Here is a 22,780-nt window from a genome sequence, read left to right on the forward strand (position 1 = left end):
TATTATTGTTGTTACTGTTATTATCATATTTTTCATCTGTAAAATGGACATTCATTCAATAAATATTCATTGGGGAGTTCCCATCATGGCTCAGCAGTTAATGAACTGACTAGCATCCATGAGGACGTGGGTTCGATCCCTGGCCTTGCTCTGTGGGTTAAGGATCTGGCATTGCCGTGAGCTGTGGTGTAGGTCACAGGAGTGGCTCGGATCCCACATTGCTGTGGCTCTGGCGTAGGCCGGCACCTTCAGCTCCGATTGGACCCCTAGCCTGGGAACCTCCATGTGCCGTGGGTGCGGCCCTAGAAAAGACAAACACTAAAAAAAAATTTCTTTTGAAGTATTTATTGAGCACTTAGACACTGTGCTAGGTATTGAGATGAATAATTATATCACAGTGAATAAGACAGAAAGGTCCCTGCTCTCATGGAGTATTCCAGAAGTCAGAGACAGATAATAAGAAGGAGACAGATAAGATCATTAGAGATTAGAAGGGCTATGAAGGCTGAGGAAGGGACCTACTTCTTGGTGAGAGTGGCACAGGGACTGCACCCCCAAAATGAGGACAAGTTTCCAGGCAGAGGGACTACAGATGGCCAAGGCCCTGAGGGAGCGAGCCTCCCTAGGTGCGGGAGCCAGGGTGAGGGCTGGACCTGGCATGAGGGGGGCGAGGCCCTTGTGTGAAGCAGGGGACCACCCAACCTGGCAGCACCTGGGTCACAGGGCTCTTGGCTGAAGAGGCAAGAGGATGTGTGTAAGGGTTTGGCTCATGTCAGGTACAGACCACAGTCCGTCAGCCGGATCTGACCATTGTCCTCCTTGCTGTGTCCCGTGCTGCCATCCTGCTCCCGTCACCTCTCTCCTACAATTGTCTAATTTCTTTCTGTCTACTTTCCCGGACTCCATTCTCAGCCTGCTTTAATCCGTCCTCCAGGGGACACAATGACCTTGATGAAAATGCACGTCGGTCTCTTGATCGCTCTCCTTAGAAACCTCTGGATCCCCTTCCCTATAGCACAGCATCCTAGCCCCTCTGCTGGACGGGAGCCCACGGCAGGGTGGCTCCTTGGCCACTGCAGCACCTTCGCATGTTAGGCTCCGCTCCCGTCCCTGAACGTACACCGTCTGTACCGACCACGCGTGGGTCCCAAACGCTCCACGTTCAGCCTCCCTGCCTTGACCGGTGCCAGTCCCACCCGCCAACATGCTCTGGATGCTCTTCCTCCCTCTCCCTCCCCTGATTGACGTAAGCTTTTCTTTGAAGGTGCGGCTTTGTCACATTCTCTAAAGAGCTTTCCTAATTCTTGCTCCTGTGGGCTCAAGCCTGTGTTCCTAGCAGCTTTCTAGACTGACCTTCAAGGGTCGCACCGCACCTGCTAATTTCTGTTTTCCTTATTCCTGGCGCGATGCCTGGCACACGAGCAGGGGAGTCTTGGCTCCTCGTAGTCATTTAACTTGCACAAATTCAACTGTATTCATACACACACGTAAATGGTTTTGGCTTTCCTTCCACTGCCCCTCATTCCACTCAGTGAGTCTAGGGTCCACAGTGAGAGTGAGATGGATTCATTCTGCTTATTCCCATGATGGTTCTCGGGTCCCTGGGCTCACAAACCTTAAAGAAACAGTGTGCGTCTCATAATATTGCTCCTTGGTGCTTCCTCTGGTGCTTGTAAGCAGAAACCACCATCTGGACCAGGGTTCAAGGGAAAACGGGTCCTGATGGAATTAGGGAGAGACTCTGTGTCATCTGAACGTGGCATGTTCCCTGGGGAGTTCTGCAGAGGAATTTTAGGTGTGTGCCATTGTCCCTGTAGACCCTGAATCGGTGACCTAACCTTCCCTATAGGACGCATACGTTCTCTAAGTATTTGTTCAGTTTATCGATTGGCTAGTAATTGGCAAAGTCAGGGCACAAATTTGGATTATCTTACTTCTAATCTAGTGTTCTGTTCCCTGTCTGCTCTGCCATGTATAGAATTGGTCTTTTCTAAAAGTTGTTTTTAGGAGTTCCCACGGTGGCACAATGGGATCAGAGGCATCGCTGAAGCACTGGGACGCAGGTTCGATCCCCAGCCCCGCACAGTGGGTGAAGGGTGCCACGTAGGTCACAACTGCAGCTCGGGTCTCATTCCGGGAACTCCACATGCCGCCGGGAGACTAAAAAAGAAAAAAAAAATTTTTTTTTAAAGTTGTTTTTACAGAAAAGGGCAGGTAGGGTAAAAGTGCCCTGAAGAGGTGATTCTCTGAAGCCAGCAGTGTTTGAACAATACGGTGTCACAGAACTCTGAGCACTGACTTCAGCATTAGGAAATAGCTTTCCTGTGATGCCAAGTATGTCATAGGGCACAGCTTTTATCATCCCTCTTCGAGAAACTTCTCTTTCATATTTGATGTTACTGACGGCTGGATTGAGCCTTGGATCATCGTTGGTTCTGGCGCCCCCGTTCTCAGTGACGTTCAGAGTTGAGGCGACTCACGTGTTCAGTAAACATCGCCACGGGCCTCCCATCGGTTTGCTTTTTGGCTCTTACGGTTCTTCTCTCTTCCTCGATGATCTCATCGGCCTCCGAGCTCATCTCCATCATTTCCGCCTGATGAATCACAAGCTCCATCAGGCTCCCCAGGCCCGTTCCACCTTCCTCCCAGGCCTTTGGAAACCTCTTCCCGACTTGCCGCCTCTTCCCCCCACTCCCCATCAACCCTCTTCGCCAGAACCTCCAGGACCGGTACCCCCTATCTCCACGTCAGCCCCTCGCACCTCATTGGCTCAGTCTGCATTCCGTCTGTGGTGGGTGTCTGGTGACTGTCCCTCTTCCTGCTCCCATCAGCCTGCCCCGCCTCTGACCCATCTTGCCAATCTTCCAAGTGGGTTGTCCGACCCGCCTGAGGGGTCTTTCCGGCCCGGGTCTCGCTCTTCAAACCATTCTAAAGACGCTTGACCTATTATTCTCTAAGAATAACTCCTCCAGCCTAAAAGCTTCAGTGAGTTTCAACAGCTTATTGAATGATTCAATACAAGCATCTCCACATGGCCTGTTGGGTGATGGCACATCGCCATTGGAAAGCACGTCAGGAGCTCCGATTCCTTGAACTGATTCCCACAGGTGCCTTCCCTGAAAGGGACCCACCGGAAAAACCACGCCTTGTGTTCCTGCCTTTGCTACTTTTCTTCCTCTCATTCTCTTTACCTAGGTCATTTGCCTTTATTTCTCCTATTTAAATAATGGCCTGAATAGGTCTGTATTCACTGCCTTGTCATTTAGGAAGAAGGCCCTGATTTTTTTCTCTATTGTACACTTTGGAAACGTTTGTTGTAATTCCCCTGTGTCATTCTATAATCTTCCTTTCATTATAATTGTGAATGTGGATATCATATGACCTTGAATTGACTATTATCTCTTTGGGGTCCTTTATATTTTTGGCAGCCCAATGTGGGGAACCCCCAGTGAGATAAAAATAAATACCGAATTGAGTCAAATAGAAATAATTTTTTCTGTTTGTTTGCATTTTTTGCTTTTTAGGGCCCCACCCATAGGATATGGAGGTTTCCAGGCTAGGGGTCGAATCAGAGCTGTAGTCACCCGCCTACACCACAGCTCACGGCGGCACCAGATCCTTAACCCATTAAGTGAGGCCAGGAATCGAACCCGCAACCTCAGTGTTCCTAGTTGGATTTGTTTCCACTGCACCAGGATGGGAACTCCCAAATGGAAATGATTTTTAATATGCCCCTTAGCACTGCTGCTCACTTAGCTGCAAATCACTACCCCTCCCCCATCACCACACACACACACACACACACACACACACACACACACACCCTAGATTCTTTTGCCAAGTCCTGTCTCATCTGCTTCAGATGTCATCTTCCATCATGTTCAGTTTTTCTGGGAATTTTCCCGAATTCCCGAATTTTTCCTTCTGCCCCAGGTCAACAGCCGTGGGACTGTTCTCCCTGTGTGTTTTTTCCAAAGCATCTTGTTCATCTGGGGAATGCTTCTCAATGCTAAGTTCATCCTGGGGTGGCCCCAGCTTAAGCTAGACTATGCTTCAATCCAAGGCTCATCTTCTGAGCTCAACCAGTGGGTACCTAACGCTGCCACACGGCCCCAGTGAAGTAAAAGAATGGCCCAACAGCAGAGCACCCAGCTTTAAAGATCAGATCTGGGTTTTTATAGGGCTGCTTCTTTGATGGCAGAAATCCATCATTTGGTGAAGCAAACGACCCTGCTGAGAAATGTAGTGATTTTTTTTTCTGGTCTTGCAGTAAACAATTTGCAGTCTGAGAAAGCTGCATCCAAAGCAGCACTTACAGTAATTACTTTCCTAACTGGCCATTTTTTTTATATTGATGACATTTATTTTTATCACTGTCATTATTGACTGCTTGACTTTAGATAAAGATCTGGAAGCAATGCAGACTGAATTTAAGGTAAAGAAAGCAAACACTGAGCCATTTTTTTAACATGAACAGGAATTATACCGTTTAACACAGACCAAAGGCCATGCGTGTTTTGGAGGGAGCCTTTACTTCCAGGAAGATTTTCTTCCTTGTAGATCATAAAAGCACAGGATAACGTGACGAGCCCAATTCAGAAATTCCATGCTGCAGCTCAGATGATCACAGGTAGTTTCTAACAGAGGAAAAGTATAATTCCTTGGCCTGCGGAACGAGTTCGTACTGTGGTTTCTCAATGCCTCTCTTTCACTCATCCTCTGACCTGAATAGGACGTGACGTTCTTTCTTTTTCCTTTCTCTCTCTCTCCTTCCCCCCGGCCATGCCTTGCAGCATGTGGAATTTACCAGGCCAGGGATCAAACCGGTGCTATAGTAGTGGCAATGCTGGATCCTTAACCCACTGAGCCACCAGAGAATTCCCTGTTTTTTTTTGTCCTTTAGAGTCCGCACGTGAGATGGCACAGAATGTATCTTTCTCTGCCTGACCTATTCCACTGTATATTGCCCTCAAGATCCACCCATGTTGTCATAAATGGCAAGATTTCCTTCTTTTTTTATGGCTGAATAGCATTCCATTGTATATATATGCCACAAGAAAATGGGATACATCTTGTTTTCTTTCTCTGCTCATCTATTGGCAGTACTTCAGTTGCTTCCACGTCTTGTTTATTGTAAATAATGCTGCAGTCAACACGGGGTGCACATATCTGTTTTGAGTTACTGTTTTCATTTCCTTCGGATAGATGCCCAGACATGGAGTTGCAGATCAGGTAGTAGACCTACTTTTAATTTTTTGAGGAACCTCCACCCTGTTTTCCATAGTGGCAGCACCCATTTACATGTTCCCTCCAGCAGGGCACAAGGATTTTTTTTTTTGTTTTTTTTTTTTGTTTTTGCTTTGTAGGGCTGCACCTGTGGCGTATGGAAGTTCCCAGGCTAGGGGTCGAATCAGAGCTGCAGCTGCCCGCCCACACCGCAGCTCACACAGCAACGCCGGATCCTTAACCCATTTGAGTCAAGCCAGGGATCGAACCCGCAACCTCAGGGTTACTAGTCGGATTCGTTTCCACTGCGCCACAGTAGGAACTCCAAGGATCCCTTTGTCTCCACACCTTTGCCAACACTTGTTTTCTTGTCTTTTCGATAAGAGCCATTCTAATAGCCGATATCTCCTTGTGGGGAGGTGACAGCTCCCTATGGCTTTGACATGCATTTCCCTGATTATTAGTGAGCTGTCCATGTGCCTTCTTTCCAAAAGTGTCTTTTCAGATCCTCTGCCCATTTTTAATTGAATTGTTTGGGGGTTTTTTTGGGAGGGGGTATTAAATTGTATAAGTTTTTAAAATATGTTTTGGATATTAACCCCTTATCAGGTATATGATTTCAAATATTTTCTCCCACTCCCTAGGGTATTTTGTCATTTCGTTGATGGTTTCTGGGCAGAAAGTTTTTAGTTTGATGTGGTCCCCCTTGTTTATTTCGGTTCTGTTGCTTGTGCTTTTGGTGTCCAAACCAAAAAAAAAAAAAAATCACCAAGACCCATGTCAAGGAGCTTACCCTCCAATGTTTTCTTCGAGGAATTTTATGGTTTCAAGTCTCACCTTCAGTTCTTTAATCCATTTTGAGTTACTTTTTGTAGATGGTGTAAGTTGGGAGCCCAGGTTCACAGGTTAGCACGGGGCTGTCCAGTTTTCCCAGAACTGTTTATTGAAGAGACTGCCCTCTCCTTCTAAATATATTTACTTCGTACCCACTTTAGAGCTGTGTTTTCAGAGAACAGATGGCTGGAGGTTGTGCCGTCAAAGTCTTTGCCATGGAGCTCTGTACTTTTTATTCCCGTGATATTCATTCCCCATAACCCCTCTCTCTTCAGCCAGATTTAAGATCAGAACTTGGAGTTCCCTGGAGACCTAGTGGTTAGGGATCCAGCACTGTCACTGCTGTGGCTTGGGTCACTGCTGGGGCATGGGTTCAGTTCCTACTCTAGGAAATTCCACATGCTGCTAGTGCTGCCAAAAAAGCCCGGAACTTAACTGTGAAAATATCAGAGGATGAAAACTGATCCTTACTAAACAAGCTGAAGATACTAAGATCATCCTAATGGAGTTTCAATCCTCTCTTCTAGATATTTCCTCCTTAGCCACCTCTTTCCTTGACCCCAATCCTCACGTAATTCTTCCTTCATTGAAAATCCGTAATGCTGGAGTTCCCATCGTGGCACACAGGAAATGAGTCCGACTAGGAACCATGAGGTTGTGGGTTTGACTCCTGGCCTTGCTCAGTGGGTTGAGGATCCGGCGTTGCTGTGAGCTGGGGTATAGATTGCAGATGCGGCTCGGATCTGGAGTTGCTGTGGCTGTGCTGTAGACCAGCAGCTGCAGCTCCGATTCGACCCCTAGCCTGGGAACATCCATATGCCACAGGTGAGGCCCTAAAAAGCAAAAAGAAAAAAAGAAAAAACAAGCTCCTTGGGATTCTACAGGAAAAAAGGCCCTCCTACCTAGGACTCCAAATGCCCTCCCTTGTCCCAGGCGAAAACTGACCACCCCAGATGCTGAAGGCATTGAGTAGGCTCCTGGAGAGGCCCATCACCTCCCTGTCTGGTTTCTCTTCTCCCAGAGAAGACGCCCATCCATCAATCTAATCGGAGAACTACTCATCATCACATCATCATTTTCCTGGTGGGCTGTCAGAGCTAACAGGCCCCCCACCCCCCTTCCAAGTGAGTCTAAGTCTACACCCGTGTAGTCAGAATGTTTGAATGTATTTTTTTAGGTTTGCTGTAAAGCTACCCGCCACTTCCCCCACCCCCCACGATGGAAATCATTTTGTCCTCATGCCTCAGGGGTGCAGGGATACAGGTGGAAGGTCACAGAGAGTGGTTCTGCACTGCGCTTTGCAGATTTTTGATGATCCGCGTGCACCGCTCACCCAGATCGATGGTTTAAACATTTCCTCTCTTTCCATATGATCAGTTACCGAGCACCCCCTAGTCCATACACGGTTCAGCAGTGAAGGGACTTAGGCAACCCATCCCAGTTTGCCCAAGACTTTCCCAGTTTTAGCACCAAAAATCCCTTGTCCTGGGAAATCCCTCAATCCTGGGCAAACTGGGACAGCTGGTTGCCCTAAACGCTGCCCTCTCATCTTCCTGCCCATCTATCCGGTGTCTAAGGCACCTTGGGACGGAGAGTTAGTGCCCTGGAAACTTAGGTTCCACGGAACAGCACTGATGATTCCCTGGGGGCGGGGGAAGAACATCGAAACCACTCAGTTATGTCGGTTACAACACATCTAAGACCCACCGAAGGGTAGTAATCGAAGCTCCACTATCAGCCACGAGAGGCCAGAGCAGACCTGAGCCTACTCTCTTTATAACAATGCTTCCATTGTTTTGGAGGAGAAGGGGTCACGTTTAAGGATGTCATTGGAAAGAATGGATTTTGGCACATGTAAATTTTGAATCTTACAACCATTTTAACCAGTGGGATTTGAAATGGAAAGATTTTCTCCAATTAAATACAAACACGGAGTATATCCTGGAGGCAAATTTGTTCCAGCTTTAATTTCTAGGAAAGCAGAATACCTGCTTTGGGGGATTTATCCAGAGCACTCTGCCCTAACACACTGTCTAAACTCAGGTATATGACAGGTTTTGTGGGAAAGAAGCTGGTATGATAGTGGATTGAGTAACACTGAAAATGAGTCGATAATTTAATAGGGCTATGAAAATTAGTCGTTGGAGGAAACCCCTGTCATCTCTATTTTAAGACTCTTGTTTTCATCTCTTTGAAAACATGTAGAAGAAAAAGAGTGTCTTCAAGGTACAGATCTCTGGTAGCAACTGGACGATAAAATACTATCTCTTAGTAGAAACATCATCTCCTTGAAACTTCAGTACAGTCAAAAAAGATGGAGGCAGAAGAGGTCGGAGGGTCTTGGTTTGAAAAGGGTGCCGGGAAAGCATCCAGATCTGGGCAGACGTGGGACACGACAGGTCCTCTCCTTATGAATATGCCATCTTTTTTTCTCAGATCAGACATTCGGGAACAGAAAAGGTGCAGAGAAAGACAAAGAGTCACACGGTTCCTTGAAATTTAACAGAATACAGCCAACAATAAAATTTATGTATATGTGTTTGGTTTGGGGTTTTTTTTTTTTGGAGGGGGGGACACTTTGAATTAAATCTGGGCGATTAACCCCAGAGGGAAAGAAATCTGCTACCTTAAGTAGCAGTGGAAAGGAAGTAGAAAAAAAAACGGTGTGACCCTGGAAAGAGAGGTTAAGCTGGGGCGAGGGTATGTGGAATTGTTTGGGGAGAGATGCAGAAGGCTTCTTGGCCAGATTTATTTTCAGAGACCTTCTGCAGCCTCTTTTTAAAAACTGGGAAATGGAAGTTTCCACTGTGGCTCAATAGATTCAGTGGTGTCTCTCCAGTGCCAGGACGCAGGTTCGATCTCCAGCCTGGCATAGGATCTCACGTTGCTGCCGCTGGCGCAGGTCATAACTGAGGTTCAAATCTGACCCCTGGCCAGGGAAGCTCCATATGCCCCAGGTGGCCAGAAACCAAACAAAAATGGGGGAACAAGGTACAGGGAACCCAAGAAACTTTCTCAAGGTCACATAATAAACAATAGAGCCCTATTGAAACCCTGATGCAAAGCCTTGGTCTTGGCCGCCATGCTTATGACAGCCTTTTGGGGGTACCAGCAGGCTGGGTCCCTAAGAGGGTCCCTGTCGGGTGCAGTTTGAAGGAACAGGCTCAAGAGGCTGCAAGTGGGAGTGAAGGCAGTTCCCTCACTCCGGGGTGTAGGGAGAGGGCAGCAGAGACTGGCGCTGCCTGGGATGACGATGCCCTTGGTGGCTCCCACCCGTCCTTTGGGATCTTTTAGGTGAGAACAGGTACAGCTGTTCTGTTTCACTAAAGGTACCTAGGCAGGTGGGCAGGAGCTTGGGGTCCTCCCAGAGCCGAGTTCGGCCACAGAGAGAGATGCCGGAAGATTTGCGGAGTGCAGGGCACAGCTCGAAGCTCTTTTTCTGGGATCACCCCTTTAAACCTCTTTAGAAGGCTAGGACGGCGATGCTGCTCATGTCTGCATTTTCCAGAAGAAAGGAAACCAAGGCGAAGAGCCCGGAGCGCTGCACGCTGACCCCCCGGGGGTACCAAAAGGGGACTGACTCCTGAGGGGACCAGGATGATCGGTTACCATTTCCCCTCCTTTCACGTTTGTTCATCTCCAAAGCGCTTGCGAGGACTCTGCTATTACAAAATGTAGGCCTGAGGAACTTGATGATTATCTAGAAATGACATCAGCCAACCACCTACAGCCTGTGGTCTCAGTCTGGCCTACTTTCGCACTGCCCCCAAGCTAAGAATGAGTTTACGTTTTTAGGTCGTCCTTGGAGAAATGTCTCCTCGGGTCTTTTGCCCATTTTTCCATTGGGTTGTTGGCTTTTTTGCTGTTGAGTTGTGTAAGTTGTTTGTATATTTTAGAGATGAGGCCTCAGTTTTAGCTGCAGCATTTGAAACTATTTTCTCCCATTCTGTAAGTTGTCTTTTGGCTTTCTTTTGGGTTTCCTTTGCCATGCAAAAGCTTGTCTGTTTGATTAGGTCCCGTTGGTTTATTTTTGCTTTTATTTCTGTTGTTTTGGGAGACCGACCTGAGAAAACATTTGTAAGGTTGCTGTCAGAGAATGTTTTGCCTCTGTTCTCTTCCGGGAGTTTGATGGTGTCTTGTCTTATAGTTAAGTCTTTCAGCTATTTTGAGTTTATTTTTGTGCATGGCGTGAGAGTGTGTTCCAGTTTCATTGATTTTACATTTTTAAATGGATGGGAAAAAAGTCAAAGGAAGACTGTTTTTATGGCATGAAAATGATATGAGGGAGTTCCCTGGTGGCTTAGCAGATTAAGGACCTAGCAGTGTCACTGCTATGTCTTTGGTTACATCTGTAGAGTTACATCTTTCACAGACCTCAGGCACTCCAAAAAACAAAAAAGAAAGAAGGAAAGAAAGAAAGGAAAGAAAATGATACAATATTGAAATATCAGTGTCCATAAATAGAGCTTTAGCAGGACACAGCCACACACTGTTACAAACACAGTAACAGAGTTGAATGGTTGCCTCAGAGAACAAATGGTTCACAAGCCTAAAAAAATATGTACTACCTGGCCTTTTACCGAAAAAGCATTGCTAGCTGATGTTGAAGCATGTGAAAAAGATATTGGCTTCACTTTCTTTCGGAAAAAGTTTTGTCAGAATTGTGAGCTTCCTAGATAATTTAAAACCTACCCTTTTGTGCACAAAAAAGTTAATTAGAAAAAAAGTAATTTGAATAAACATTTCAGAAAAGCCTTTTTACATAGAATGTGTGGCATATATGTACAGTATGTATAGCGATACCCTTAGATTTCTGTTTTACTAAATATTAGTACTCCGCTTGCTTTCACCCCCAAAACAGTGGGTTGGCCAAGTGCTGGTCACAGTTTTGGAGCCATCGTATTAACTTATTTGATAGCTGTCACCACCAGATGTATTGATGACAGTAATAAAGGGGTCAGTGAGCAGCATGAAGCCGGTCATCCTTCAATTGAATGACCTTGCACTGCTCGACTCTTTGGAGTCTTTCTTCTCTTTTTAACTGAAGCACAGTTGATTTACAATATTGTGTTAGTTTCAGGTGTACAGCAAAGTGATTCAGTTACCGTTTTGTTTTGTTTTTTTTTTTCCAGATTATTTTCCACTATGGATTATTACAAGGTGTTGAATATAGTTCCTTGTGTTAGAAAGTAAATCCTTGTTGCCTATCTATTTTGTGTGCGGTAGTGTTTATCTGTTCATCTCATACTCCTACTTCTCCTTGGGTAACCATACATTAGTTTTGGGGTTGTTTTTTGTTTTTTTTTCTTTTTAGGGCCGCACCCACAGCCTATGGAGGTTCCCAGGCTAGGGGTCGAATCAGAGCTACAGCTGCTGGCCTACACCACAGCCACAGCAACGTGGGATCCAAGCCTCATGTGCGACCTACACAGCAGCTCACAGCAACGCCAGATCCTTAACCCACTGAACAAGGCCAGGGATGGAACCTGTGTCCTTGTGGGTAATAGCTTCGTTGCTGCTGAGTCATGACGGGAACCCCACCATAAATTTGTTTTCTATGTCTGTGAGTGTGTTTCTGTTTTGTTTATAGATTCATTTGTCTTATTTTTTTAATTTGTCTTATTAATTTAATTTAACAAATAGGCTATCATATATAAATGATAGCGTATTTGTCTTTGACTTAATTCACCTAGCATGGTAACCTCTAAGTCCATCCGTACTGCCGCAGATGATAATATTTCATTCTTTTGCACCTGAGTTGCTTCCGTGCCTGGGCTACTGCAAATAGTGCTGCAGTGAACACTGGGCTGCATGTGTCTTTTCAAATGCGAGTGTCCATCGTTTCTGGTATCTACCCAGGAGTGGAATTGCTGGATCGTTTGGTAGCTCTGTTTTCAATCTTTTACAGAAATATTTGCTATTTCCCTTGAACCTATTTCACTCTCAGGCTCTCACCTCTTGCCGACAAAAGTGCCGAAGAACCAGTTCTACATTTTCTCTTCTAATATGTGACCTCTTCCCTGCTTAGATCAGAGAGAGTTTGTCATGATTGTGTCTAAACCGGGAATGAATAAGCTAAGCCTCCAGAGGGGTTCACATGCCTGAGCTCTGATGCTTAAACCAAAGCATCCTGAGGCCCAGGGCAGTCTTCAGGGTGCAGTGTGTGTGAGTGTACACTTGGGTCTTAAAAATATGCTGACTGCTTGATAACATTGAAAAGAGTTTGGAATTTTTTTTTTTATAAAGTTCAGATTTATCACTCTTAAAACATCTGAATAACTGGCAGCGCTGGTCCCGTGACTCCACAGGGCATTCACTGCTGGCATTAAGAAGGAGCTGCTTGCTTGCGTTAGGTGGAGCCAACCAAAGGCTCTTCCCCACAGTCCGTGCCCTCCCTCCATGTCCCCAACACCCTGGCACACGTTAGCTGCCCCTTGCAAACTCAGCAGCCCTGTTTGCCCTCCCTCCACCAGCTTCACTGACCTTTTTGCTAACCTGCCTGCACCTGTTTGAGTGTGTGGATCCAGTCCACAGTGTGTGGTCATTATTTTTATTTATTTTTTTTTTTTTGTACTTTTTTTTTATTACTCAAATGAATTTATCACATCTGTAGTTGTATAAGGATCATAACAATCTGATTTCACAGGATTTCCATCCCACAGCCCAAGCACATCTCCCCACCCCCCAAACTGCCTCCTCTGGAGACCATAAGTTTTTCAATGTCTGTGAGTCAGCATCTGTTCTGCAAAGAAGTTCCGTCTGTCCTTTTTTTCAGATTCCACGTGTCGGTGAAAGCATTTGATGTTGGTGTCTCATTGTATGGCTGACTTCACTTAGCATGATAGTTTCTAGGTCCATCCATGTTGCTAAGAATGCCGGTATTTCGTCCTTTTTAACGGCTGCGTAATATTCCCTTGTGTATATGTATGTGGTCATTATTTTGGTTGCTGGGAGATCTTTTCTGGTTTACCTTCTGGGTCTTGCTGGTGGCCAAAGTGCTTGAGGTTGACAGACTGACAACCAGCACCTTTGATGGGAAGCAGGAAGGGGTCACCTGGACGGAGGTTGGAGGACCCAGCAAGAAACCTTGCCTCGGTTCAGTAGCCGGTAATTGTGCCCAAAGAAGCAGTCAGAGGTAGGGGAGGAAGCTAAGGACTTGGGAACAGATCTGTCCAGATCGTAACCCCACCCACCCCTGCAAGAAGGCATTCGCATTTGCCCCCCGTAGCCCAATTGGGGTGAATGCATGGCGCAAACAAGGTTAATGAGAACTAAAGTGACTATAGGGACGAAAAGATCCCATCGTAGTCTCCAAAAACCCCCAGAGAGCCTCGCTTTTTGCTTTCATGTCTGAGCTGAAATAATTCTGTGTTCTCAGCAGCTGTCCCTGTGCTGCCCCCAGGACTGCGGCAGTAAAGGTTATCCTGGGGCAGAGAGAGGCAGAGAGCGCCCCAAAATGTCCACTTGATGACTGTTTTCGATACGTTAAGCCAACTAGAGTGAACAGAGCAGAAATCCTGTCCTGATTGGAAGTGAATCGCTTAGCCTGCCCAGTTATGCGCTGGAAGAAAATGCCTGTTCAGTTGCCACAGATACCAGGCAAAACAAACCTCCTGCCGGGCCAAGCACTAAAAAAAGAATCGCGCCCTATCGCTGGCTGTTCATCTAAATCAGTGTAAATAAATAAGGCAGAGCAGACTGGAGCAGGGCTTTGGGGTCCTGCTGTTTTGAACCGTAAATCACGCTGCACTCCTGCTCATTGGCAACCGCTTTGACTAGGTCACCATTAAAGGTTTGTTGGGTTTGCTTCAGCATCCGACCAGAGCTCCTTATTGAAGGGTTGAGGATCTAAGGCAAAGAGGGGAAAAACCAACCAAACCTGCAATGAGAGCAGGTCTTCTCTCTTCTCTCTGCCTTCCCTCTCAGCTCTGCATACTTTGCAGAAAAAGGAGCAGCTCTAGTAAGAATGAAAGGAAGTCAAACCCTCAAAACAAACTGTTCAGTACTTCCCTTTCAGCACCTGCATTTCCCTCCCTCCCCAGGGTGAAGGGAGACAGTGATGGGGAAGGAAGAGTGAACTCTAACCTTCTCTCTTTTATGATTTTGTTTTTTTTTTTTTTTTTTTTTTTTTTTTTGCTTTTGCTTTTTAGGGCTGCACCTGCAGCATATGGAAGTTCGGGGCTAGAGGTTGAATCAGAGTTGCTGCTGCAACCTGCACAACAGCCACACCAACTGGGGATCCAAGCCATGTTGCAACCTACACCACAGCTCATGGCAATGCCAGATCCTTAACCCACTGAGCAAGGCCAGGGTTCGAACCCAAGTCCTCATGGATACTAGTCCGGTTTATTACCCCTGAGCCACGATGGGAACTCTTAACCTTCCCTCTTTTAGAGTGGCAATAACTCAACCCAATTAAAAGCCTTAAGAAAATAAATGCTTTTTTTTTTCCTCTTCTATTATTAGTAAACAGAAATCAAAAGATCGGTTCCTTAACAGGGTCAAAAACATTGGCTATTTTTCAAAAGGGAAACAACAGCAGAACAATCACTAATGCTTATTGAACTTATATAAGCAGATATAAACTGAACTAAAGCTGTCTCTTTTAGGAGTTCCCTGGCAGCCCAGTGGTTAAGGATCCAGCATTTATTTTCTTAAGGCTTTTAATTGGATTGAGTTATTGACCCAAGCCACTGCAGTAACACCATTTCAATCCCTGGACTAGGAATTCTGCAAGCCATGGGTGTGGCCAACAACAACAGTAAAGAATTATCTGATTTAATGTTTTCATCTTTTTTTGTTTTTTTTTGTCCTTTTAGGGCCACACCCACAGCATATGGAGAGTCCCAGGCCAGGGGGCGAACTGGAGCTGGAGCTGTTGGCCACGGCCACAGCCACAGCAGCACAGGATTCAAGCCACGTCTGTGATCTACACCACAGCTCATGGCAACTTGGGATCCCAAACCCCTGAGCAAGGCCAGGGATCAAGCCTGCCTCGTCATGGATGCTAGTCAGATTCGTTTCCGCTGAGCCACAACAGGAACTCCTGACTTAATGTTTTTAACGATCATGTGAAATAGGAACTATTGTTATTTTCCATCTGGCAAACAAAGAAACTGGCACTTAGAGAGGTTAAGGAACTACTCTGCTGGTACAGCTGGTTCATGACCAGCTCGGATCTGAAACCAACTAGACTGGCTCTGGCATCTGGACCAGTGAGCTGCAGATTTAAGGCTCTGACTTCTATCCAGCCAAATGACCTTAAAAAAAATATTTGTATCAGGCTTAGTTTCCTCATCTGTAAAATACAGGGTTGTGTTAGGTGATCTTTAAGATCCCTGCCAACCCTTTGGTTCCCCCTCCAAATCAATATCTGTCAGGTTGGCTGGGGGAAGAAAAATTGCACAACCTAAAAGTTGAGAATTATGTTCACTGAACACTCTGAGGACTTCACGCCAGGAGACAGCCTCACAGATGGGTTCAAGGGACTGCTCCGTAGCAGCAAGGGAGTTTTTGCAACAAGGACCGGGTAGTCCAAACATGAGCAGGCTACTGTTAATTAAAGAAAACCAGGGAGTTCCCATCGTGGCACAGCGGAAACGAATCTGACTAGTATCCATGAGGATTCACGATCCATCCCTGGCCTTGCTCAGTGGGTTAAGGATGGGTGTTGCTATGAGCTGTGGTGTAGGTCACAGAAGCAGCTTGGATCCCGAGTTGCTATGGCCATGGTATAGGCTGGCAGCTGTAGCTCCAACTGGACCCCTAGCCTGGCAGGTGCAGCCCTAAAAAGCAAAAAAAGAAAGAGAGAGGGAGAAAGATGAAAGAAAGGAAGGAAGGAAGAACGAAAGAAAACCAGGTATCTCAAGGAATTTAATGCTTTTCTATGTATGGGAAAATGCAAAAGTCTGGGCTCACTGAAATCATTGATTTGATATGCATGCACCTCCGTATCTTGGGCCGGTATCCTGTGCTTTCCCACCCAAGTCTCCTCAGGGGGAACCGCTGGGCCGGGGGGTGGGGGGGCGGGTTTGGGGGGGACTGCAGTGGCTGATGGCTTGGTGGTACGCATCTTGTTTCCATCCTGAGGTCCCTCGGGGCTCACTGTCATGCGATGGCTCGACGGCAGCAACATCCTTGGTTTCCTGCTGTTGCAGGCCACACTCTTCATTCTCAGCCACACCCATGCTACTGCTGTCATTTTGAGTCCAGTGAACTGTGGAAAGCAAAGTGCTGGCATGCGATGGGAAGAGGGCAGGGCGCTTGCTCTTTAGACACCACGGTCTTCCTAACAGGAGCAGTTGCTCCAGGTGCCACATCGTGCCTGGACAGGTAGGCTAGCTGGGTGACTGCCGGAATGAGATGGGAGGGGGGCCCCTTGTAGCTCCTGGGGCTGCCACAGTTGGTCTGTTAGTTAGTGGGACCAGTAACTTTCCCCCAGAAGCTCCTTACCACCTGCCTTCATCTGCAACACGCCCCCACGTTTGCTGATTTGCTGGCGGCACCAGCACAAGTGAGCTATGAGAACCCCTCTGTAATGTGATCAGACCTGCTGGGCTTCTTCTCCGGCCTCCCCTGAATTACACTGACTGAGACTTCCAGGAATTTCCCCCACAGCCCTGAGGACTTTTGTTCTTTCTTCTTCAGAGTCAGGAAGTGGGAGAGGAGGTGGGGTGGAAAGGAGAATCCTTTGCCTTCTACCAAATGACCTCAAATCGGAAGATGTCAGGCTTTTAAAGAGACCCGGTGGCTCGTCACTCCACATTCGGTAGATAATACTGTGCGAAGAGCTCAAGTTATCTGAAGCTCTGTGTGAAATGGGAACCAGCCTTTGCTGTCTGGGAGCAATGCCAATCACCTTTCTCCCTGGCAGGCCACCGAAGATGTGTTTATTTCATGTACGACCCTTTAAAGTTAAAAGTCACTCCTAGATTCCTTCTGCCCCCATCTCACGCCCCCACGAGTGTAATTCTTATTTCCCTCTGCCCATAGCCAGTCCAGGGAAGTGCGATGTGCTATGTAAAATCATCAGAAATTGTCTGACTTAACCCAGCGAACAGCCACCCCACCATCAGCCTTCCCCCCCCCCTTCGATAATCTTCTTCTTAGGCGTGTTGCAAGGGGGGTTGTCCTTAGCTGTGTCTGTGTATGCCCAGAGGTAGAGATAACCCTGAAATGAAAACAAGGGGGCCGCCCAACAGGAAGAGAAATCAAGCGGAGGAGCAGCAGTCCGAAGGCTGTGGGTTCCAAGCCCGGCTAGCAGGTTGCGGGGCTCGCCAGCAAGAGCAGAACCACTTCTAGGGCGCAGGCAAGGTGCAGGCGTGAGCCGAGCAGCGCGATCAGAAGAGCTTGGGGGGTGGGGGGGCGGAGTGAGGCCCGAGAAACCGCCCCGGCCAAAGGAGCCGTCCTTCCAGACCAGAAGGCAATTTGCTACGATCCTCTGGCGTCTTGGATGCAAATGAGACGGGCTTCCTGGAGGCGGGGCCGAGCCCGGCGCGCTCCGCCGGCCGCGGCGATTCCGCACCGGAGGCCCGAAGGAAGACCAGGGCGCGCGCGAGAAGCATCTCTGGCCCGTCGCCGAACCAACGAGGATGGCCGCGACCCCGAAGCAGAGGATACATGAGGATTAAAGGACCCCGGGGAAAGAAACCCCTCTGGAAAAGCTGTTGAAATTCAAGACTGGGCAAAGAGGTCGCTTCAGCCTGGTGGTTTCGGGCACCGATCGTTTCTCAGTCCTTGGAAAGAGATTCCTTCCCCGGGGAAGTGAAAAATAATGAACTTTTGGAGGTATTGCTTTTTTGCCTTCGCTGTGTTCAGTGTGGGTGTTTTGGTGATACTTTACAATAGCCAACTGAGCCCGCCGAAAACTTTCGGGAAACTGAATGGTTCCAGTGAAAGGGATTTGAAAATCCATGCCTGTAATTGCGCCTTGGAAGATAAGCCATCCTTTCTGTGGGAAAAGACATTGACGTCAGGGGTGGGACGTGCCCCCTGCAAGGACTACCGGATCCAGAGTCACTACATCACAAGCCCCCTGTCCAAAGAAGAAGCTGCCTTCCCTTTGGCATACGTCATGGTCATCCATAAGGACTTTGACACTTTCGAAAGGCTCTTCAGGGCTGTCTACATGCCCCAGAATATCTACTGTGTCCATGTGGATGAGAAAGCCACCTCCGAGTTTAAGAAGTCTGTGTGGCAGTTACTGAGTTGCTTCCAGAATGCTTTTCTTGCCTCAAAGATAGAGCCCGTGGTCTACGCAGGAATTTCCAGGCTCCAGGCGGACCTGAACTGCCTGGAAGACCTTCTAGCTTCTGAAGTCCCGTGGAAATACGCCATCAACACCTGCGGGCAGGACTTCCCCCTGAAAACCAACAGGGAGATCATTCAGTATCTGAAAGGATTTAAAGGGAAAAACATCACCCCGGGGGTGCTGCCTCCCGATCATGCTATTAAGCGGACGAAATATGTCCACCAAGAGCACTTAGGCAGAGAGGGCTCTTTTGTGAAAAACACTAATGTTTTGAAACCCCCCCCTCCACATCAGCTGACCATCTACTTTGGCACCGCCTATGTGGCGCTTACCCGGGAGTTTGTCAACTTTGTCTTCCAAGACCAAAGGGCCATCGATCTACTCCACTGGTCCAAAGACACCTACAGTCCTGACGAACACTTCTGGGTGACGCTTAATAGGATTCCAGGTAGGTACGAATTTCCATCCCCATTGTTTTCTTATTCGTAGGTTGAATTTGCTAACATTTAGCTCCTCTTGGAAATTGTTGCGGAAACAAAAATTAAATGCCCAGAAAGCGACTGGTTTGCTTGCTTTTTTAGTGACAGTTTCGTGACAGCTCTTCTGTCTTAGAACTGTGCGATGTAGCTTTCTAAGTCTGCCAGGCTGCAGGACTTGTAGCAAAGCTACCTTTGATCTCGAATCACATGGTAACTGACTTTGAGCTGTGGATTTTTTTTTTTTTAATTGAGGGATGATTGACATATGCAATAGCTCAATCTTTTGAATAAATGCCTTTCATAGTCTTTGATAAGCACGGCTGTAAGGTAATAGTTTTGAATAAGCATTCCAGAATTTGAGTTAAAATAGATAGTGTTTCTTTCAGAGGCTGTTACTCAGTTTTACTTGGAGGCTCAAAGTTCGCCGGGCAGTTTTCGGCATCTTTGAATCTTCTTTGGATGTTTACGGATGATCGCTGTGGCTCAAACGTGTCTAGTCTTAGACCTGAACAAGGGCTCAGGTTTCAACAGACTTGGTTCAATAAGTTTAGTCTGATGTTTTACTGCCTGGAAGAATAGGTAACTAACAAAGAGTTGAAACAAAAAGAGAGAGAGAGATCCAAGAGATCTTAATCAGAGGGGATCCAAAGTCAATTCTCAATTTTTATTTTTTTCTGTTTAGGGTTGCACCCTCAGCCTATGGAAGTTCCCAGGCTAGGGGTCAAATTGAAGCTGTAGCCGTTGCTGCAGATCCTTTACCCACTGGGCAGATTCGTTGCCACTGAGCCACGACGGGAACTCCCAATTCTCAATATTTAAGTCCTGTTTTCTTCTGAGATAGTCCCATTTGCAGCCTCTTGTTTTTGTGTCCTGTGAGGTCTTTTCCAGTGTTGGTGATCATTTGGGGCCAAGGAACAGGGGCAGAAAACAGCACCACATTTCCCTATTGGATTCAAGACTGGATTTCTTTTCAAAATTCTCTTTCCCCTATGCTGTCTGGCAGGACCTGTGCGACCTGCAGGGCTTCTTCCTGGTGACGTCCCAGTGCACTCATTTCCACTCTTGTGCCAGCTGGGCTGTGGGTGTCAGCCCTGTGGGGAGGTGACCCCATGCCAGCCATGGGTGAAACACTCCCTGCTCTTGCTTGTAGTGTCCTCACTGTTGACGTGTATGAGTGCTGTTCATGTCATACCTGAAAGTAGACTCAGAGCAATTATGAATCCGCAGTCACTCCGCATGCCTAAGAGCTCACCTAGAGTGGAGCTCCCTGAAACCTACTGAGAGTGGGCAGAAAAGGGACCAGCAAGGCAGCTGGGGACAGAGGCGTGCCATCCCCTGAGCAACTTAAGCTCAGACCCGCGAGGTTAACAAAGCCTTGCAGGAGGGGAGTGAACCATCAGGGAATCCCAGTGTACGGAGCTCCTCCGGATCATTCACAAATAACGATGCCAGACACGGGTAAACACTCCATACGTGGCGTCTGATGCTGTTTTTGTTAATACCGTTGGCACCAGATGTATGTTCTCCATCACCCCTTTTAATTATGAGAAGAAAGAGTCCCGTCATCCTCATGAACAGATGACGACAAGGAGGCTTAGAAAGAGCGAAGCGATGCGCTGTCAAAAGGCAGAGCCGGGGCCTGACCCTGCATTTGAAGTGTTTCTCTTGCCCCAGGAAAAGAAATAATCTCCCCCCCCCCCCCGCCTCCCCGCCACTGAGTATTTAAAGCAAATTCCCTGCAGAACCCCAGAGAGGTGAAAAGATGAATTTAGGAGAAAAAAATGCAGAGGGCCATGGACCTGACTGCTTTAAGCTAGAAGTAACGTTAGCGGAGTTATGGAGAAGGGAGTGTGTGTGTGTGTGTTGGAAGCAGAGATGCTCAGCAGGTGCCCCGGTGCCAACGGCAGCCCTAGGAAGTTGTCCTTTTCGGAACCCACTGCCACAGCCCACCCAGAGCCTCTGTGCCCTCCTCCCCAGCCCCCATGGAGAGCAGGCTTTGGTCCGGCTCTCCCTTCTCTGACCAGTAGAAATGGGAAATATTCCTCAGGTAATGTGTTCACAGAGGCTGGGGGGTGAAAAGCCACCAGGCTGATGTTGAACCTAATCCTTATTCCAAAAACAAAAGAAAACGCAGTATCTGAAGGACGCTGTCTTCACACAGAATAGAAGTCTTCAAAAATAATCATCATCATAATAGAACATTTTGACATTTTCACATCGTGTTTCCTTTCTTTCTTTCCTTTCTCTTTCTTTCTTTCTTTCCTTGCCATGCCTGAAGCATTCAGAAGTTCCCAGGCCAAAGATCAAACCCTGTGACCCAAGCCACAGCAGTGACAACCCCAGACCCTTAACCAGCTAAAGCCACCAGGGAACTCCATTTTTGAAACTTCTATTTTCAGCAGTCAACAAATATTTTGCTTCGTGGTAGCAGGCACTCTTCTGTGAACTGAGGGTGGCCCTGGAAGAAGACGGATATGACTTTGTGAAATTTAAGTTTTGAGATTAGAATGTTTGAATATAAAGTTTAGTGACTCTAGTGTATTGGTATGTTGAGCTAATTTTCCTCCACTCCAGCTGCTCACGGTGTTGTGTGGTTTTTTTTCTTCTGAATAGCCATCCCTCTTTTGGAAACATTTTTTAAAAGTAAGATTTAAAAAAAAAAAACAAAAGAACAGGAAATATATTCACAAGTTTCAAAAATTTTAAATGTTGTGGTTCATCAGCTCCTGGTATCACTGCTTCCTTATATATTCTTCCAGAGATATTTTATGAAGTCTATAGGCAATAAAACTAATGAAACAGTACCTATATATATTTTTTAAGTTCATCGCAAAAATGTACAAAGAATGGCCCTTATTCAGGCACCCTATTATCTAGGTGAGAAAAAAATGTAAGATGTTTTCATTCATTCATTCTTTTCTTTCTTTCTTTCATTTCTCCTTTCTTTCCTTCTTTCGTCTTATTTATTTATTTATTGGCTGCACCTACAGCATGTGGAAGTTCCCCAGGCAGGGGTCAAATCTGAGCCACAGCAGTGCCAATGCCGGATCCTTAACCTGCTGAGCCACCGGGGAACTTCTTGTTCCCTTGCTTAAAGCTTTACAATGACTTTTCCTTATGTTGAGTGTCCAGTTGAAGTTTTTAATGTGGCATGGCCCTCCATCCCTCTCTACCTCGATCTCTTTTTACCTGGTACTGCGTGCTTTATGTTCCAGCAACGGCTTGGTCCTACACACTTTTGCAATTGTCACTTAACATTTTTTGAGTGGATGCAGTTCCAGCTGTGGCACAATGGGATTGCAGCATCTGTGCTAGGACACAGGTTCGATCCCCGACCCCGCACAGAGAGTTAAGGATCCGGCATTGCTGCAGTTGCAGCTCAATATGCCACCGGGCAGCCACAAAAAAAAAAAAAAAAATTGGAGGGGGTTGGACTTTTTTTATAGTGTCTTCTCTAGGATACCCTTCCTACCTATCTGACTAATCCCATTCACCCTTTGTAACTCACCTTGGAGGTCTCCTCCTCCAGACGCCATCCCTGATCACCTGCCTCCCAGGTGATTGGGTCTCCAACTCAGGGCTCTCCCATGTGCCAGGTCACTACTGCCAGTGTAGAATTTAGCTGCCTGCTAAGTGAAATCCTCCTCTGCCCTCCCTGCTCCGTGTTTAGGTTCTCTGAGGGTGAGAAAGGTGACATCCATTTGTATCTTCCCCATCACTGCCCCACATGCATCCTGTCGCTGTGCCTGATTTGCAGTTAGGAGACAGCTAGAGATTAGAATGTTGGAATATAAAGTTTAGTGACTTTATGTTGTGGGTTGGGTCCGGGGAGGGCTGGATAGAGAAGATCAAAGGGTGATGAAGCCTCTACCGGAGGTGGGTGGGTGGGAGTCATTTTTGATGGTCAGGATTAGAGAAACAGTGGATAAGGTATGGCTTGAAGGTATGATTGCATCATAGCTAGGCCAGCAAACGCTACGGGCACGCATAA

General features: G+C 46.9%; 1 protein-coding gene across 4 annotated transcripts in view; it reads left to right on the top strand.

The window, feature by feature from the left end:
* The window catches only part of LOC125134979 (N-acetyllactosaminide beta-1,6-N-acetylglucosaminyl-transferase-like), a 90,022-nt gene that overhangs the window by 37,618 nt on the left and 29,624 nt on the right, over positions 1-22,780 (top strand). The window contains exon 1 of one of the 4 annotated variants that reach the window (XM_047794533.1): positions 16,403-18,758. The exons of 2 other annotated variants lie outside the window; for them this stretch is intronic. In XM_047794533.1, the coding sequence (XP_047650489.1) occupies positions 17,834-18,758 (925 nt within the window). In that variant the 5' untranslated portion in view covers positions 16,403-17,833. Of the gene's footprint in view, positions 1-16,402; positions 18,759-22,780 lie in introns of those variants that run through there. One more of the 4 variants, XM_047794531.1, reaches the window with a different exon arrangement.

This window comes from Phacochoerus africanus, chromosome 9, assembly GCF_016906955.1.
Source record: "Phacochoerus africanus isolate WHEZ1 chromosome 9, ROS_Pafr_v1, whole genome shotgun sequence".
NCBI classification, from domain to species: domain Eukaryota; kingdom Metazoa; phylum Chordata; class Mammalia; order Artiodactyla; family Suidae; genus Phacochoerus; species Phacochoerus africanus.